The sequence below is a fragment of the Amphiprion ocellaris genome, chromosome 22 (assembly GCF_022539595.1).
Source record: "Amphiprion ocellaris isolate individual 3 ecotype Okinawa chromosome 22, ASM2253959v1, whole genome shotgun sequence".
Classification (NCBI taxonomy): domain Eukaryota; kingdom Metazoa; phylum Chordata; class Actinopteri; family Pomacentridae; genus Amphiprion; species Amphiprion ocellaris.
In genome coordinates this window covers 4,126,039-4,146,559 of record NC_072787.1, presented here as the reverse complement: position 1 = coordinate 4,146,559, position 20,521 = coordinate 4,126,039, and the positions used below count along the sequence as shown (strand labels likewise).

Below are 20,521 nucleotides of genomic sequence, written 5' to 3'. Positions count from 1 at the left end.
ACAGGGACATGATGCTTTGTCTGCCAGCCTAATTAGCAAACCTCGCCATACCCCAGTTTTACAATAAATTCCACTCTATTTAGGTGTGTTAAGATTTTACTGTGTCTGTTGTAGAAAGAAGAAGAATGTTCTGTACAGGCTGGAGGGATGGGAGAGAGCCATTTAATGTCAGGAGCCATGGCAATTCCAGTGAACCCTGCTGCTGCCAGGTCAAAATACACAGGGCTTAAGCTAAGCTGAAGTAACCAGCTGGTTCTAGATTGATATTAAATGTACACACTGGAGTTAACTCGTAAAACCATCTCTTTATGCTTTCAGGACCTTGTTTTGGCAGCTAAAGTGCTCAGGTAAGATTATGAAAGATAATGGTGTTGGTTAAGGATAGGAAAAATGCAAAAATAAATGTGTTTTCTTCCTCAATATTTAACTAAGATCATTAACTTCAGCCCTAAAGTGTTTTAATATTCTAAACCCAACAACTTGTGCCTTTCTGTGTGAACTGACCTCCTGCTTCCTGCGACTCCACCATAAGAACTTTATGCTTCTTGGACTGGCAAAAACACACTCACAGTGGGTTAAATGAAAGGTTGACAGAGCCGTTCAACAGAGGTGACTTAACTGTTTCTTTATCAGATGCTGACATTTCCCTCAGAACTCATTTCAAACTCTGCTGCCTTCCGACAGAAGAGAACGGGATCATTTTCACTTTGTTTTCCAAGGAGGTGTATTACATCACTCAGTTACCTTCTTCCCTCTTGTCAAAATGTGACGTTTTATCAGGCTGTCATTGCTCAGAAGGGCAGAAAGGAGGGGAAGACGTCGTAATGGCAGCAGGATAATTACTACAACTACTGCTGATGTGGTGGTAAAAAAAAAAAAAAAAAAAGCCCAAGTGAGCTCGTTTGACATTCAGTGTAACAGAGAAAAGTTAAAAACTGGGAGAGCAGGGTTTATGGGGGTGGAGGGTAAGAGTGGGAACTCCAGAGGGTGAAAGACTGGGAGGATGTCCTGTTTGGGTCATGTGCTTCAGAGCTTTTTACTGTGGGAAAGTGTGTGTGTGTGTGTGTGTGTATACATATGTGTGGTCTGGTTGAGCGACTTGTGAGAACTGACTTTTTAGGGCCCACTGCTCTTGTAAGGACATTGGGGATGTCGTCATTGTGAGCCCTGCTTAATGAATGTCGGTCCATGATGCAGAACACTACTGTTTGTGAATGTAAAGTGTGTTTTGTGTGGTCGGATGAAAAACCTCCCCACTCTTGGGCCTCTTTACAAAAACACACATTAATTATTAAACCAAAACATAGCCTTTGACCCGTGCAGTGGATCAGTCATACTGTGGACGTCAGATCAAAAATAGAGCCATTTCTGAAAACACATGTGAGTTCCGGGATAAGGACAAGACAAGAGAGCAGAAAACAGCAGGAAAACTATGAAACAGAAAAGAAAATGCATGTTTTGTCCACATATTGTTTGCTACTCAGACAGAACAGAGGACTCTGTTTGAAAAGTGCCAAGACTCGGTTATGATCTATCATGGATTTTTGGACGTGTCTCTACCTTTAGCAGATGGTTCATGGTTGGCTTCATCAGGATGTGATCTTCAGCTTGAAGTGTGCCTCCAAGTCTGAGGCCATAGTTCTTCACCAGAAACCGGTGAAATCCCCCCTCTAGGATGGAGACAAGTTGCTGCCCCAAGTGTCTTGGATGATGAAAATGGAGTAGAAATGGAGTGAAATGGAGCAAGAGGTGGATAGGCACATGTGTGCAGTGTCAGCAGAAATTCAGGGGGTGTATTGAACCATTGTGGCAAAGAGTGAGTTGAACTGCAGTGCAAAGCTTTCCTCTTACCAACAACAACATGTTGAAGACGTTTTCTGGGCATCTTGGTTTAGGTTTTTTGGTTATATTCAGCTGGTAGAAGACCCAGGTTTGACCCACAACATGCTGAAGGGATTCCATATCTCATCTGGCCTGGCAATGACTCAGTATCCCCCCCAAAACAACTGAAAACATTGTTGGGTAGAGGTATGTCTGGAATGCCCTGCTTATCCTGCTGTCACTGCAACATATCTCTGGATAAGTGGATGAAAACAGATGGATGGACCCATTAGTTGGTTGCCATTAAAACACTGTAAACAAAAGAGACGGTTCAGCAGAATGACTTAATTTAAAAAGTAAATCAATAAAAACATTGCTGAAAGTATGATGGGACATTTATGCTTGGAGGCTACAGTCTTACACTTTTTCATCTGCTTGTCTTTAATCTTTTCAGTGAAGTTTCTGTGAATCTTTAGGTAACACATACATCATGATTCATGCACTTTGTCACATATTTCATCAGTGTGGGTGGCACTCTATACTCTTTGTATTGTGCATGACAAGCAGACTGTGGTTTCTCCTTTAATCAGCATGTACATCGAGGGACAGTATACACTCAACTTTACTCTATTTTCAGCAGCATGTTACTAGGAAACTACATCTGTCTCCCAGCAAATAATGGAAGATCAGAACCAGAATTACTCATAAGACAAGTAATCTGTGAATAGCTCCTTAAAGAACCACATGCAGCTTTTAGGAAGATGTTCAAGCAGACATGAAGTTCAATATTCCCAGTTTTCACCAGTGTTTAATCACCTGTTACTATGAATCATGATTTTGTTAGCTTAGACGGAGTCCTTTTTATGAAATCCAACATTTTGCAGTGGCGTATTTATACAGTCGTCAAGGATGGACAATCCAAACACTAGTTCTAGAGAGAACCTTTCATATTTTTATTTTGACGTGACAGATGTCAGAGATGTCACTAGATCTGAACAGGACACATTGCCAATACTTGTAACAATGAGATTATTTGACTTCATCAGCCAATAGACACAATAGACACAAAAGGACTGTTTCCCTAAAGGTGAATCATTCTCTTGCACATTTTTCATCCATCAAACTGAAATGACCAATTTATAGGGAAGGCAAAGAAGGTGTAAACAAAAAAATGCATCCTGTTTTGTAGAAATCTAAATAAAGAATAGGAACTGATTTACAGATTTCGTCACTGACTGAAAACAACAATGGCAGCGACTTTGTAATAGTGACTTTAATAATGGACAAATTTTCCTTAAAACAGCAGCAAAAGTGCTAAGATGCTAACTTCATAGCAAAGTGCTTGTTAGCTTGCAAAGTTCCTGAGTGCAGCTTGTAGGTGTGATTCGTCTTTAGGATCTCTCGCTATATCCAGTGGTCCGTTGATCTGATTGGTTGAAGTTAGCCAACAATAGACTGCAATAGACTGAGTATGTTTTTTTTTTAGATGAAGGGTAATCAGTTTCAGATAACGACTTCTCAATTCTGCAAAGTCTTAACATTAATATTGCACTACTTAATAGGCAACAGAAAGTAGAATGGGCTTTAAAAACTTAAACTGAAGCAGCTAAATGTAACTCAGCAGTGATTCATTTTAATATTTATATATGCACTTTTCCTACTGTAACATGTCAAAATGCGAAAAAGGCATTTATGTCCATCGTAGCAGATTATGAACTCAGTTCTGCAGAACCTAAATATGAGCAAGGTCATACCGTTTTGTTTTTCACTAATGTTGGATGATTCTTTTATTGGATCCACTTACATTGTTAATATGCACAATATTGAAAAATGACACAAATGTGTATCAGATAGATATGCATGTTTAAGATGCAAAAACCTGACATTTTGACACACAGTCTATGTGCACTGGGGTTCAGGTCACTATTATTATTTATATAGGACCGGTGATAGTGATGTGATGATAACGGCTGATGTACTAAGCTGAAAAAATTTCAAAAACTTTCAATATCTGTTTCAGTGTTGTCCATTTCTGGAGTGACCTTAACCATGAAAATGTTAAATAAACCTTGGTTATTTTTAGTTAAGAGTAACTTCAATATTACAATGCTAGAATAAAATAACCATAATACAATGCTAGATATGGACATTAACCTTGAAAAGCCACAGTTGCTTTGTGCATTGCCAGCAGTTCACCCATCACAACAGTGCAGGTCTGCGTGGAAGCATGGCACTCTCACACTTCCTGCAGCGCCTTTGGTCAAAACCACTGGGTCAACCCACTTCCCTGTATTCTTCTGTCAGCTCTGGGAAAAAGCTTTAATATCCTTCCTGCCTCAAAGACGCTGGCCGAGGAGGCCTTGTGAAAAGCCATCCTTGAGGGCAACTGCCCTGCGTTGTGTCTCCTTCACCGTAGAGTGAACTATTGTCTCCTCTGTTTGTGTCTCTAAACTCTGTTATTTTGCCTCTATGAAGAAACAAAAACTCTTCCTGGACAGCTTCAGATGGAATAAATATTGCCTGATATCTTGCCATTTGTTTGTTTGGCTGGAGTCCGTAGTGATACTGTAATTGTTTTTTGTGGTCACTGAGTTTGTTGTTTCCAGCTTTGTGCCTCGCGGTCCAGCCACTGGAAGATTAGACTGAGTGTCGACAGCAATGTCAACATCATTGACCGTCACCCACCGACAGCGATGACTGCATTGTTTGACCCTCAGTTTATTTACACGATGCAATGATAAGATTTGAAACTGCATGCTGGGTTTTCTTTGTATTGTTTCAAAGGTTTACACAGACACATAGCAAATCTGTCATGGATTCAGCTGCACGGCTGTTTGTATAGACTGAGATAATATTGTTGTCTTAATAAAAGAATAATGTCTGAGCTTGAGTGCTTGTACACACACACACACACACACACACACACACACACACACACACACACACACACACACACACACACACACACACACACACTCTCGCCTGTGCAAACTCTCTCAGTGTTCTTACGTGCTGCAAACAAAGTGTCCAGAGAAATAATATAGTGCTTGTTTGCTCTGAACTTGCAGTTGTAGCATCAAAAGGCTCAACACACACATATGAAACCGTCACACAGGTGTTTTCACTTATTGCTCAGAGTTAGCTCCTTGTCTGGACTGTTAATAGAGACTTTGCTTGCTTGATTTTAGTTGATTCTATGTGAAATTGCACATTTTGTGATAGCTGGTACAGTTTGGTAATATTGTAAACTTGTAAGCGTTGACATCACTAAGCCAAATAATCTCTATGAATATATTTATTCTCCTTTTTTTTGCATTGCTAACCCTTCTGTCGATCTGGAGACAGTATGGATCCTGCATCTATGTAATGATGCAGCTGTTGTTCCGTAAAGTCAAAGAAAAAATGGTAACAGTGTCTTAAAGCAGACTTCAAGAGCTGCATACAAGTTTGTAATTCTGTAATCTAGAAAGAGATGGAGCTGAGCTCAGACAGAGCGACGACTCAGTTTAACCCCTGACACTCACAAATGTCTCACTCTTGTCAAAAAAGCATGGCTCTCTTTTTAATAGGAGGGAATTAAAGTACAAGTGCATGTCAAAAGAACTGAGAACCAACAGAAATTGTCTTAATAAGGTGTTGTTCCACCATCTCCTGCCAGAAGAGCTTCAGCACTCCTTGGCATTGATTCCACAAATCTCTGGAACTCTACTGCAGGAATGAACATCATTCTTCAAAAAGATGTTCTGTCATTTGGTGTTTTATGATGGTGCTGTCTCACATGGGGGTCTGAAATCTCCCATAGGTGGTCAGTTGGGATGATATCCGGCAACAGCAAAGGCCATTATATATGATTCACATTAGGGACAGATCAGTTATTGAGCTGGCTGATATTTGGCATTTATCTAAATATCAGTATTTTTAATTGGCCAATTAATGATGGCTTAAATGTGCTACATCTGGTCTGATGCAGCCTCTTCTCTCTGTGTGTAATCAGTCTGTGATGTCAGAAATGCCTCTCAAGCAGATACTGTGAAAACTGAATGAGCAACACAAGTCGTTGCCACAAACCAGGAAATTAGCTGCTCTCACTGTGGCTAAGGCTATGCTAATGGATAGCATCTAAGTTAGAAGGCAGCCACAGATTACCTTCAAACAGAGTCTGGAAAATAATAGTTAACAATGCTTTAAGGTATGGACCTTAGTGGGCAATAAAAATGATAGAACAGAGAAAGAGTAAGAACACAGAGAAGAACAGCAGGAGACAAACTGATCAATCTCAGTTGATCCGTCATGAACAGAGGAAAACATTCTAATTTAAACACTGTTATTTCTATTTAACATTTTCAGTTATAGTCACCCTTATTAACAAAGAAGCCTGGTTATGAATGACAGGTTAATTGATATCACATGCAGTGACAATGTTACATTTAATGTATATTGGTTTCAAATATCAGGTCTTCCTTGATCACCAATAATCAGTATAAACCCATATCGGTCGATCCCTAATTCACATAATTTTATTCTCCATCAAACTGTTCAGACAGCTCTCTTGCCCTCACTCCTATCAGGATAAAAAAGTATCATCTTATGATAAAAGGGATGACTCAGAAAAACTTGGTATTGATTTACAGAGATTCTTCTCTTTAAGGGGACAAGTGGAGCCAAACCACGGCAGCAAAATGCCTCCAGAGCATAAAAGAGTAACTGAATCAGCTCACTAAAGGAGAAAAAGGTTAAGATTTTTCCTTGAATTTGTCACCCATCTGAAGATGAGTGGGCAAACAAAAAATAGCTTCCTCTTTTAATCAGTCAACAACATGGATTTATATGTGAAAATTTACCAATGGTTAATTCTACACTAAAGATTTTCATGGATTCACTTCACTCAACAAGCTAGTCTAGTGAAAGTGAAATGTGCTGCCCAGTGTCAGAAAGCTTGGTCTCAGTCGCAGGTCATGGGTCTTTCAACAGGATAATGAGCCAAAACACACAGCTAAAAACATCCAAGAATGGCTAAGAGGAAAACACTGGACTATTGTGAAGTGGCCTCTATGAGCCCTGATCTAAATCCTATTGAACATCTGTGGAAGGAGCTGAAACATGGTGTGTGGAGAAGGAACCTTCAAACCTGAGACAACTGGAGCAGTCTGCTGATGAGGAGTGGACCAGAATACCTGCTGAGAGGTGCAGAAGTCTCACTGACAGTTACACAAATGGTTTGATTGCAGTGATTGCCTCAAAAGGTTGTGCAACAAAATATTAAGTTAAGGGAACCATCATTTTTGTCCAGGCCTGTTTCACGAGTTTATTTTTTAAAAATAATTCTGTTAAACTACGGTTCAAAAGCAATGTCTGCTTTTCATTGGTTAATTTTCATAGAATTTTTATTTATTATTACTTTTGTCAGATTCAAATTATTTCTGTCACCATTGTGGGTTTTTCTTTCATTAACTGAGGGGTACCAACAATTTTGTCCACGTGTGTGTATAACCAGGCAGGTTTTATTTCTAATGAGGGACCACTCAGGAGGGTGGAACAGCTTCTGGATGTCTTCAGAGTGAACAAACATGAGGCGGATTTATTCCACAGGAGGAAACACCTGCGGACCTTGTGATGAATCGTGATATTTGGTAAATGTGGAACATGTGACGGTTTTGTTTTCACTGACTTGAGATTCTTTTCAATTTTCTTGATGGACCTATTATGCCTCTGCTGCACCAAAGAACAATGCTGCTAAAGCCTCTTCCAGACATGCACTTCTTTCCGGTAATCTGACAGAAACTGAGTGTCTTGACTTCATGTTTGAACGAGCAGCCGGCTAACTTTTTCATAGAAATGCAATGCAAGGCAATCTTACTATTTCAGACCTGGTAACATTTATGTATCAATGGCAACATGGGACAAGTGTGAACTGCATGAACTCGTATTAATGATAGCTGATCTGGGGAAGGATTTTACTATTGTTACTCTGCCAAGGAATGCGGTGGAGTTGTGATGATCGGCGTACGGATTTGGATGAAATTTTCAGGGAAGGTCAGAAATGACACAAGGACCATCTCATTAGATTTTGGCAGTGATGCAACTTATAGTCTGGATCCACAGATTTGATTCAATTCCTGCTGCCCGCTACATATTTAGGTCACGCGATTCGGTATTCGTATATAACACACACGTGTATAACACACACCTGTGCTCAGCGCAAGGTCATTTTGTTTGTGGGTACATTTATATTAAATGGCCACATTCTATGTTGCCGTGATTTCTGATCATCAATAACTAATAAACAAATGCTGCATTTCTACAAAAATATGCTGCGTTTCTGACAATGCCATATGGGGGAATGAACAGCCTTGGCTTAGTACTGTGCTCTAGTGCTTTTCTTGTTTAGTTTTTTGCTTCCAGTTGTTTGTAGGAGTCTTTCTTCTGAGTTTATTGAAAATCTGCAACATCAGACAGCAGTAGGATGCATATGAATTCCTCAGAATGTGAAAGTTGTGCATTTACACACAAGAAACAACAGCAGTAACTTTATTAATTACTTAGAAATATAAATTGTCCCTGACATGGAGACAGGATTGATCAAGATCTAATGGCAAGTCCCACTGTGTACCTTACTTCACCAGAGACAGTTGAGCTCTTTTTTTTTTTCTTTTTTTTTTACATAGTGGTCATCCTCAGGTTGTCTTGCAGAGTCCTGAGCTCCATCACAGCTGCTACCAATGTTAGTAAAGCAATAGTTATATCATCACACAACGTAGTTTTAGTGTTTTGAAAATCATTACCATTAATTTTGGTTTTGTCTTTTGTTTATTAGTGCATTGCTATGTATTATACATCACTTGATGGTGCACATAATGAGGACTGTTGCAAGTATGTCTGAATAAAGCCATGAAGAAAGTCAATGTAAAAATCTTGCTGCATATTCTGACCGAAAAGGACTTTAAACACACCAAATCTAATGAGTCCTCAGCAGAAAACTAAAAGCAAAGTTTAGTCATATTTCGAAAGGAGGAGCAACTGGTACATAGCAGTTACTGGAAACAATACCAGAATGAGTTTAAGTAGCCTAAACATCGTTAAAGGTCTACAGCTGCACTTTGCTGTACATCTGCACTGTAATGGCTGACTGTGCCACTAAAAAAGAAAACTACTATATAGAGAGATTATTAAAACAGATATGAGAAGCTGAAGCAATCCCATTTATGTATTTTTGCAGGATTTTGCTGTTGTTTAAATTATATTAGGCATATTTGCTTAATTAAATCAATAAATACACTTCACACATTATATATTAAGTGACTAAAAACAGGTAGGCTTATTTTTTAAATGGCCCTGAAGGAAGAGAAGGCAACTGACAGCAGATACCTGGCAGTTTGGACAACATTATAGGCATAAATCTGTAGATATAAGACACATCACATCACAAATGCTGGGTCAAAAGGTGTGATCACTTTTTTAAAATAATGAAAGAGCAATCAAACATTTTAAGAGACAGTTGAGATTTAATCAAGGTACTTCTTTTGAGGAGTTTCAGTTTCCATGGACAGCAGTTTTAGTGACACATAGCATGTATGTGAGAGCTGAGAAACAAAGATTGATGTTGCTTTGGAGGAAAGGAAAAACAAAAAAAAGCAGTGCTTGGTTTAGTTTGGCTTGTGGTTGGTGGACACTGTTCAAAGAACCGATGAAGTGCGTACATTAAATCAAAGCTTTCTCCAAAAGAAATTAATTTCAAAGCGTCAGTGTGTATTCCTCACTGGTCTGAGTAACACTGAAGAGACAATGCAGTTACAGTAGACAGCACAGACAGAAAACGTAACTGTACAGTACGAGGCCTCAATATCAGTTCATTATTTTTTAGATTCCATTGAGAACCCCTCTTTGTGAGTATTAACAGTATTTTATTCAACAATAATAGATAAGTTACGCTGTAATAAAACAGTCCATTGGGGCTCAGGTAGTCACACAAGAAATTCAAGTCCCAAAATACATGAATCATAGTGTTGCCTTGTCTTTGGGCAGTGTATCCTTTCCAGTGGTTAAAGTCCATTCAGTGACTCAACAGTAAGACGAAACTTTATATTCCTTGAAACAATATTAAGTCTGAATTTGGCTTCTTTGCCATCCTTTCAAGCAAGCATGCAGTTCCATGTTAAAATATTTACCAACCGTGCCTTCAGGGAGTCTTATTTCCCAGTGGTTTAGAGGTCAGTCGCTGACTTTGATGCTTGGTGGATACTTTGGCCTTCAGCAGTGATACAGTGCTCTGACAAGAATCTCTCGAGGTCAAAAGTCTGGATCCATGAGCTTTAAGGAATGCATCCAAGATTTGGTCAATCGTCCCATTGGTCAAATTACCCAATAAGTGATGACACATTAAACAACCAAAATTCTCAAAGGAACATTTCAACATTACGGGAAATATGCTTATTCATTTTCTCAAGAATTAGACGAGTTGACTATCCTACATAAGAAGCTACAGACAGCAGCTGGTATGTTTGGCATAAAGATTGAAAACACAGGGAGACAGCCAGCATGGACGTCTCCAAAGGTAACCAAAACCACCTACTGTATGAAGCACATTAAACTCACCAATTAAAACAGTTGATGCTGCTGGTTTGATCCAAGCAAAGACAAGCAACAAGGTGGGGTTTTGTTGTTTTTATGTATCATAATACTTTGTGAGAAGAAGATTCTGTCAAAATTAATTATGGGTTTTAGAAGTGCTGATGCAGTAGACGGTCAAAGCCAGGCTGTTTTCTGTCTTCACGCTAAGCTAAGTTAACCAGTTGCTGACTGTAGCTTCATATTTACTGTAAAGACATGAGAGCGGTACCATCTTGTCATCTGTCTTCAAGAAAGCAAGCAAACATGCTTCCCCAGAATTCTACTGTACATTATAAAGTCAAATTCTGTCCTAAAAAGACCTGTGGAACCGTTCAACACACTGAGTGGTAACAGGTCAACATCCAAAATTTAAAAAATTACACACAGTATATTAAAATTTTAAGAAATATGCTACTTTGTACAACCAGGCTTTACTTTCTTCATTTTTACAAGAAGTTTGGAGGATCTGTGGCACAACCTATGGGATAATTTGATCCAACGGTAACAGTAGTCTGTTCCCTCCTTCGTTGTGTTTAGTATTTCAGAGATTGGAGCCTCAGACTTAGTCCTTCTCTTCTTTTTCTTGCATCTTCGTGACCTAAGCCAGGATATCACTCCTCTTGCTGCACCAGACCACCAATGCAATCATGGCCAAGGTGAGAAAAACGGGGATGAGGATGAGGATGGTTAACGTATCGTCCGGCGGATCGACCCATATCACCGGCTCCATGGTGCAGTTGGAGAAAAAGTGCTTGTGTATGCGGATGATGTAGCTCTCCACTAGTGGGTTGGGCCAGTAGCAGTCCAGGATTTGGGACTTTTCCTCCGTGCAGAAGGTGAAGAAGTGGTACTCTCTGGGGAGAAACGAAAAAAAAAGAGGAGGTGGTTTAAAGAAATTCACCATGAAACTGTTTTGCAGATATTTTCTGAGAGGACAAATAAGTAGATTTCTGTTTTAGCATCCATGGTAACCACTGACACACGTATATCTTAGTGGTGGTAGAGAGTTTCTTATTAAGACCACATAGCTGGTTCAGTAAAGGGCACACAACCATTAACTACCCCTCTCTGGTTTAGTTAGTATTAACATAGCATCTGAGATTCAGTCAGTAATCCATCATTGTGACAGGAGATGTACAGCTGCTCTATACTCCATTTTTTGGCCCACTACCCTTCTTTATTTCAGGGTTGTTCAGAGACTTCCTAAAGCTTCCCAGGCTAAGCGTTCTGCTTTGATGATTACATTCAGTTGGTCTAATCCCTCCCTCTCCATCATGAATTCTCTATCCTCCAGGTCCAGCTTTTTTTCTCATGACATCAAGGAGCTGTTGGTGTTCTCCCCAGCTGAACGGTAAATAGAGCAACAGCCTTCCCACACTGGCTCTGAATCTGAAGATAAAACATCACGTTTCCATCACTCTACACTACAACAGTGTGTGATAGTATCATTTACAGTGAGGGCACAGCTGGTAAAATACACTATATTACTGCTCAGTGAATTGAGCATTTGGTTCACAAAAACTTTAAAATGCAACACTGGCAACTGCGAGTTGAGAAGTCCTTAGCAAAACTGCAAACAAACAAACTGAAACACTTTTTTTTCTTTATTAATATCACTATCATGCTTGTACTCCTGGAACCCTTGTCCTTGCTATTTATGCACGTCTGTTTTTGTGTGGGTTTAGGAAACTAGGGGTATAGTTGACTGTTGGATCTGAAATTCACCATTTTTGTCCAATTATCCGTATCATTATATTTTAAAACTAATTCTGGCTAACTATATTAGTTTCAAAATGAGTCGCTTTTCTCTATCTGTAGTAATTCGGCGGTCTCAAGCAATGTGTCTGATTGGTAGCAAATTACAAGTAATAGCCAATCAACACTGAAGAATAAATGTTGAAATGTTCTCTTTGGAATAAGCATGTGAAAAACACAAATTAACAAAGTAAACATAACAAAGAGTGGTGGTAGACTTTGTGTTATTCTACATTTTGACACAGAGACTTATGTATTATAGATTGCTGAACAGTGTTCTTATTACCAATAATTTGTATCAGTGTGGGCCTTGACAAAAACATATCAGTCAACAATTAAAAGCGAACAACGTATAAAGTGTTTATTACTAATATGTTGGAGGGATTTTGTCACATTGAAACAGAAGAAGGCCAGCCGCAGCAACAATACATCAATGAAAATGTGACTATATAAAAAACAGCTAAACTAACTATGGTATATAATTAAAAGTACTAGAAACTAAAAGTGGGGCCTTAACTGGTCATCAAATTATTGATAATCTCGTATTTCAAAGAATACGTGGGCCAGACGTGGCCAACGAACAAACCGTGGGTTCTGAAAGCATCTAGTTCCTTCATACGAGATGGGAACAATATCAGACAACGTTGGTTCAGTACGCTGATTCATTACAGTAACTATACAAGACATTTGTTTGATTTCAGAAGTGAAAAAAACCCCAAAATAAACGGAATAATTTAGCTAAAAATTTTTAAATAATAACAGTAATGGAAAAAATAGTAATGCTATGTATGTATAATGTCATGTAATTCACAATGAGTGGCGTTTCACTGCATTAAGTCTCCCAGCCAGCTTTGCCCATCAGATGGTTATTATGTGTACTTAGCCCGACAGAAAACACAAAGCAATATAATCCCACCAACTACTGCCTTTTATGAGTGCATTGTCACAGCTGAAACATCCACACATAAATGCTGACAATCAGTCTCTGACCCACAAGATAACATCTAGAACTTTATGTAAAGCTGCGACACATGTACCACACAAACGTAAAACAGCAGCTGTAACCAGGAACAACAGGTCATTGTTGTGTTATCTAATATATTAGACTGTTTCGACCTCTGTACAGCACATATACAGTAAGTTAGGATCTGACGTGAAGCTGCAGGCATTGTTTTCAGTGACCTTTGCTGAAGTGCTGCAAATCAAATAAACCCTGCTGTCTGCAGAGAGACACACTGTGTGTTTATACTGTGTACATATAGATATAGTGCAGAGCATGCAGGGCAAAAAGGCACCACATGACAGATAAGAAGAGTGTTTTGCTCAGAAAAGCTTCCTGTCAAATCTGATCTCAGCGTAGTCAGTGTACTATTAAGCCAGAGGAATGTCATATGTTACAGTGGAAATTAGAAAACTCTTTAGAACATTTCTGCACAGATGCAACTATTTAGATTCATGAAGTTAGATACTGGGAATCCTTTTAAAATAAGCTCTCAACTGCAAGTTTTAGTTGAGCTGATACTTTCTGAGGATGTGAGAGAGTGAATGAAAATGCACATCAGGCAGAAGTGAAGAATGCAGGGAAAAGCAGACTTCTGAAATAATTTCCCAGATATAATACACAGCAGCTAACACATTTTCAAACTGTCGTCCACCCCCTGGGAGGGTTCACAGCTGATTAAACCGCTGAACATAAGACTGTGAACATACGCACTCATGCATGCACAGATACACACAGATTTGTGTAGAAAGGTCTGAAGCTGCTGGTAGCGTATCTTTGGTGCCAGTGTTTCTAATTAAACTAGTATCTAACCTGAACATGGATACATTATTCCATACAAAAAAAAAGCATATTCATAATTCTAAATGCTGTAAAAGATCAACTGATGCAACTCTAGTCATTCATGTTACTGAAGATATGACTGCTTAATATTTAAAACCTGCTGAAATCAGTTGCACATGTTTTGCATCCATGTAATATATCACTGCTTATATTCAATGTCAGTTTGGCCATTTTTCACAGATGATTCTGGTAACCATTTCATCTTTTTCCTTGTCACTTCATATGAGTGGCAGTAAAGTTAAGAGAGAACTTAAGGGAGCAGTGCAACATGATGGAGAATACCTAATTTTCTTGCTAAGAATTAAAGGAAAGACTGATCATGTCATATCTATGCAACTATAAAGCAACTAACAGCCACTCAGTTGAGCTTAGCATCAAGAGTGGAAATAGAAACAGTTAGCATGTCTCTTTAAATGTTCTCTGTGCAACGTTCAGAATAACTGGACGTCACTAAAGAGCATCAGCATCATAAACCAAAACAATGGGCGCATGAGCCACCCTTCCTCCCTCCCCACACTTTCATTTTTGTTTAGGTCGTGTACACAAGAGCCAACAAAAAACAATCCAGTCACAACCATTATCCCTCGTTAGCATTGTGAAATACAATGAAAGGCCATTAGGAGTGGCAGTCACCTTAAGTGACATTCTCTTACCTCCCCTGTCTCCCCCTCTTTCAACTCGTGTCTCTTTTGCTCTGTTTATGCCTGTTTCCATGGTTTATTGCATTGGAGCAAACCTGTGGACAGACCAGGTCCACTAATGTACAGACTAGAGTGGACATGTGTAGAAATAGACACACAAAGACCAAATCAGAACAGACACAAGAAAAAGAAAATGAAACACATAAATTGGATAAAAAACATTTAGAATTACTTTGTTTTAAAATTTTTAGGTATTTTTTAGCACTGGCTGAATACTGGACTGCAGTTTTGCTTTTCCAGCACAATGTAGGAGGTCACCCTGGGTCTGTTTTTAAGTCAAGGAGGGCCAACAGTTTCAAAGGGAGGGACTCACGTGCACTAAAGTGCTGCTAGACCAGCTGCCAAAACACAGAACAGAGAAGGTCAGATTACAACATCGAGAGAATGAGCATGGTGGAGGCCTTCATTATTCCACTCCATCGTTACATAGCAGATTCTTGTTTGCTGTGATGTTTATGTTATATTTACTTTCAAAATCTTGCATGTTATGCCTTTAAGAAGCTGGCAAAACCTGACAACCAGCACCTGTAAAGCTCAAAAAATATTTTTTTTATTTAGTCCTCACTAAAAAGGAAGTATCTAAACTAGGGCTGGGACTTTAATGTGTTAATTATGATTAATTACAGGAAAAAATAATGCGTTGAAAAAAATAACGCATTTAATCTCATCTTTCTCAGTTCCCTAATTTCTGGCACATCGGGAACACTGATGAACACTCCAGCCCAGTAGGTGGCGGTAATGACCTTAAAGTATGTTTATGAAGTAGATGTACAGGACGCACTGAGTGAATCAGGGCAGGAATGTCGGACCAACATGGCGACTCGGTTGCAAACTTTCTCTGTTATTATGAAAACTGTTCAGCAAAGAGTATTTCTGAAAGCATTTGCGGTGAGAAATAAGCTGCTGAATCTGTCCTGGTTTTAGTTCATCAACAACTAGTTTAGATGTTTGAGTAAAGCTTCGCAATGCGTCGGACCTCCGCTCCCCATGCCGCATTTACATAAATAAAATTACTTATGCGAATGAGCTCTGGGGCGACGCACCATACATTAGCTACGACAGTCCTGGTCACAGCTAACGGTGTAGCCATCCCATAATAGCCCACTTTTCAAGACATTGAAAGTCCCTGGGTTCACAAAAAGTCTTAAAATGTTGAATATAATCGCTATAATAATAACACTGAGTTTGCAGAAATCTGTGAATGTAGCAGACAGATGAAAAATGCAGATAAACATAAATGAAACAAACATTTTTGTTGTTTAAGTTCATGTATGTCTACTCATTGATTCAGTCGTCAACCAAAATTTATTTAAATTGAAAAACTTTGTTTATTGAGTCAAATATTGCTATTTGACAAAATGTGATTAATCGTGATTAATTAATTTGCCCGCCGATAATTAATTCAATTACTTTTTTTTAATCGCGTCCCAGCCCTAGTCTAAACACATACCCCAGAATAAAACAGAATATGAACATATTTGCACAAAGCAATTGTAGCTTTAGCTCATAGGTCTTGAAGTAATTTTAACTATTCACAGTCCTGTCCCTCCATGACTGCTGTCTCGTGTCATGACCATGTAACCCACTTAGAAGGAGCCTTGCTCAACCAAATGGTCGATTGCTTATCATTAGTTGCAGCAGAAAAAGCTCTGATGACTTTAAAACAGCATCTGGTCCATGCATTGACTGAGCAGAATAATGAATATACTGTATGTTATTAAAAGGTCCAGACCAGCACCACTGTTCCTCTGTTCCTGAGTGCACACCATTAAACCCAGCTGCTCCCAGAGCTGTAACCTGCTCATGGCACAAAATCAATTTGTTGTTAGAAGTAAATGATTGAAGTGCATTAATGCGCACACAGTACACACACAGCCTCACAGTGGTCTATCCATCGCCTTTTCTGTTCTCCAACAAGCTTCTACCGGCTCATTTCTAACAATAACAGCCGTGCTGGCCGAGTGTTTGGCCAGCAGCAATCACTGCAGAGAGGCACGGCTCATTTGTCAAATAGAGGAAGCTCTGCAGGGGTCAGTGCTTGTTTAAACATGAGGCCCCTCGCTCTCCATGCCCAATCCTTCTCACCACTCTCCGGTTTCTCTTCTGCCCTCCATCTCTCTCTCTTTCCTTCTCTCTCTCCTTCTTATCACTGATTTCCAGGCTCCAAAGTAAACTGCTGCTGAGAAAGTCAGTATGTCCTCCACAGTCATGTAAATGAAGTGTCGTACACTAAACACCCAAAATGAGCTGTTTGTCTCGTAAAAATGTGGACTCATGCAGTTAAAGTTCCTGGAAAGGCACGTCAATGCTGTGTTTCCCACCACAGTGTGGCTTGGAAACACTCCACTTATGAAGCCTTTCATCTGTCAAACAATGCTTTAGATATCACCAACACTTTAGATTTAGGCTTAAAGGTGGTTCTGAAAATCCCTCCTTATATCATTCAGATATGAGTGAGTATTCAGCAGAACTGGAGTACGAACAAAATGTGAAAAACAGAGCCCGGACATTACACCACCCATCCTGCACTTCAGGTGGACCAAAACAGCACTTGAAAGGGTAAAAAAAAACCACTTAAGTATTTATAGGCTCGGGTGACAGTTTTGTTTTATGTGATTTCCTTTAAACCAGCAGGGAAGACAGAGAGAAGACGTGTATCTGGACCTCTCCAAGTGAAAGTCAGTCAGCACCAAGCAACAGTAAAACCAGCAATATCCTGCGTTTGTGAAGAATCAGTACTTAGAATTTCCAAACGAAGTCTGATTCTGGTTGGTGAATTTTCATCGTGAAACTTAGCAGATCCTACCAGGTTAAGACAAAGGTCAAAGAGCTGTCTTAGCTTATTATAAGCCACAGTTTGGATGTGTCTGTCCCTTGGACTCCATTGAGGTGATGGACGAGAAGACACTTAGCAAACTGTCCGCCATCATAGACAACACCTCCCACCCTCTGCATCAGACTGTGAACTCCTTATGTAGTGACAGACCGTTCCACCCGAAGTGTAAGAAGGAGCGTTTCTGCAGGTCCTTCATCCCTACATCATGCTGTACAATGCTGCATTATAACTTCACTGGTCTACCTCATTTACTGCTGCACTTTGTTTCTCCTTCCATACACATTCCATTGACTTACGCTACCGTTCAAAAGTTTGGGGTCACCCAGGCAGTTTAATGTTTTCCATGAAAACTCCCACTTTTATCCATGTGCTAACATAACTGCACAAGGGTTTTCTAATCATCAATTAGCCTTTCAACACCTTTAGCTAACACAATGTAGCATTAGAACACAGGAGTGATGGTTGCTGGAAATGTTCCTCTGTACCCCTATGGAGATATTCCATTAAAAATCAGCTGTTTCCAGCTAGAATAGTCATTTACCACATTAACCCTATAGGGCACCAGTGCTACGATTGCATATTCATTTTTGATTGGTGTTAGATTTGAAACCAGATAAGAGAGATCAACCATTCTTTTCGCATATAAAATCTGGGGAGTTAGATATAGATTAAACCTTTATTCATCCCGCAGCGGGAAAATTACATGAACATTTCACACATCCACCATGTCTCAGAGCACGTTTTCGTTGCCGTGAGGGGTTTGTAAAAATACCCATAAAAGAGCACATAACAAAAATCTTTATAAAGGAGACCACAGGATATTGTGCACCTTTTTACATTTACAAATTTGAGGGATACAGCTTTGCAATTTCTGTGTTTTGAAATATATGAGAAAAAAAATTTTTTTTAGGTTTATTGCACTTTTAAGCAATTTATTGTAGTAGTTAAGACATAAGTCAATACATTTAATTAAAACTTGGGATATAAGGGTAACATTGATGTAAAGCAAATAATAATACTCCAAAAAACTGCACTACAGTGTGTAAAAATGTAAGAATATGTCCTGGTAGACTTGTACAATGGTAGGTCTTAATGGGCCAATGTCTAGACTGTATTTCTGATTAATTTAATGTTATCTTCATTGAAAAAAAAATGCTTTTCTTTCAAAAATAAGGACATTTCTAAGTGACCCCAAACTTTTTGAACAGTAGTGTATGTGCAATAATTTGTTACAACCTCATCCTTTTGTATAGTGTTCTTGAAAAATGTCATCTTGTGTATATAATGTTTCTTTGCAATTTTTGCACTGTGTTTTTAATATATTCTAATACTGCCCTGATACCCTTGTCTTTTTCAGCTGCTGTAACGGTGAACTTTCCCCACTGTGGGATCAACAAAGTTTATCTTATCCTAAAAATTAAGAGTAAAGCAGTTTTAACTCCAGTAGCTTTTGTATTTGGTGTTGCTTTCACAGCTGCAATATCTAATTAGGCAAGCAATTGCACCTTTTCTTATTTTGTCTTCAATTCTTGTTTCTGTGAAAATATAAAAGAAATCAACACAATTTTAAAAAAGCCTACACAATAAGTCGACTAGGAGGCAGACTTCTGTTTGCAACTCAAAGCTTATCCTTTTTTAAAAACATTTAACCTTTCCTTGTATTCAGACAAACACTGACTTACTGGAAATAAATTTTCCTAAGAGGAACAAAAAAAGAAGCATAATTTAAGAAACAGAGTGAGCGTCTGACCAGTGGATGGGGGTGATGGCTCTTTTTCCCAGAATCCATGCAACAAATCAGTGACTCAGATGATTATTTGGACTCCCATGGGCACGTTATTGTGCAAGAAACACGGCTCGCCCTCTCACATTCTGGCTCGGCAGTCAAAGCAGAGGGAAAAAAAGATGAATACGAAAGGCCAGAGGTGAGAGGAAGGAATGAGGTGGAAAAGCTGGATAAAGATAGATGCAGATGGGTGGTCAGGGCTCAGATGCTTCTTGAAAACAGCTCTGGCTTTTGGGAAGAAAACCTCCAACTGTTCTCCCACCCGCAGACATCCAACCAGCTGCTGGAGGCCCAGATAGATGACAGTCTTTCTATCAATCTAAATGTTTTTCCTGAAAAATGTCACCATGCACGATTGACAGCCCCTTGAGTGAAGCTACAAATATAGAGCCCTCAGACAGGATGACAGCAGTGTTTGAGAAGGGAGGAGTGATAACGACGAGAGCTGGGTGGATTTACAGGGTTCACACGTCTTTTATCGTTCACAGCTTTCTGACACAAAATGACAAATTTGCTCAGTCGTAACTTTTCAAAACAGCTTCCAGTGGAGTTCCTTGATATGGCATTTGCTATTTCATCATTGTCAAATTAAAGCTGCACCAGCCAGTTATTTATTTTAATTGTAAGGAGACATTTTAATTTGACTGTGTGTAGCGGAGTTTCTCTACTATTCTCAACATCAGCACTTCATTTTAAACCAACAGGAAGAATTTATAAAGGCCCTCTTAGGGGGAAGTGATGCTTCTTTCTGTGTAGATAATTAAGAAATCACCCCATACTAAAGAGACTCTTTAAAACATAAGCAAACACGCACAGTTACTCCAACACTGTTGTCCTGAATCTCCTCGAGGACATATAGAAATAGTGGGAGTGTACGTCGTAGCAGATGATCCATTTGGCAAATATAGGAAATCAGGTTAACAGCAATAAATACCTCTAAATTTAATTAAAACTGAACTGACTCTAAATGAATGCCTCTTCTCCCCGTGATGCAAACAAGTGGATAACAACGCAGCATGCAGCAGGAATACAAAGGAAAAGACATTAAGAGAGTACAGGCAGATACAAAACCAGCCTTTGACTAATGGTGAGGTCTATGGGGAGAGTAACACCATTACACACTAACATCATTATACACTGACTCCTTTCTAAAGTTGCCTTTGGACTTCTGT

General features: G+C 39.2%; 1 protein-coding gene across 1 annotated transcript in view; it reads right to left on the bottom strand.

The window, feature by feature from the left end:
- Positions 1-8,333: 8,333 nt before the first annotated feature.
- Positions 8,334-20,521, bottom strand: part of LOC111587080 (receptor activity-modifying protein 3-like) — a 45,891-nt gene continuing 33,703 nt past the window's right edge. Inside the window, exon 4 of the mRNA XM_023296898.3 lies at positions 8,334-11,282. Within this exon, the coding sequence (XP_023152666.1) occupies positions 11,027-11,282 (256 nt within the window). The 3' untranslated portion in view covers positions 8,334-11,026. The remainder of the gene's footprint in view (positions 11,283-20,521) is intronic.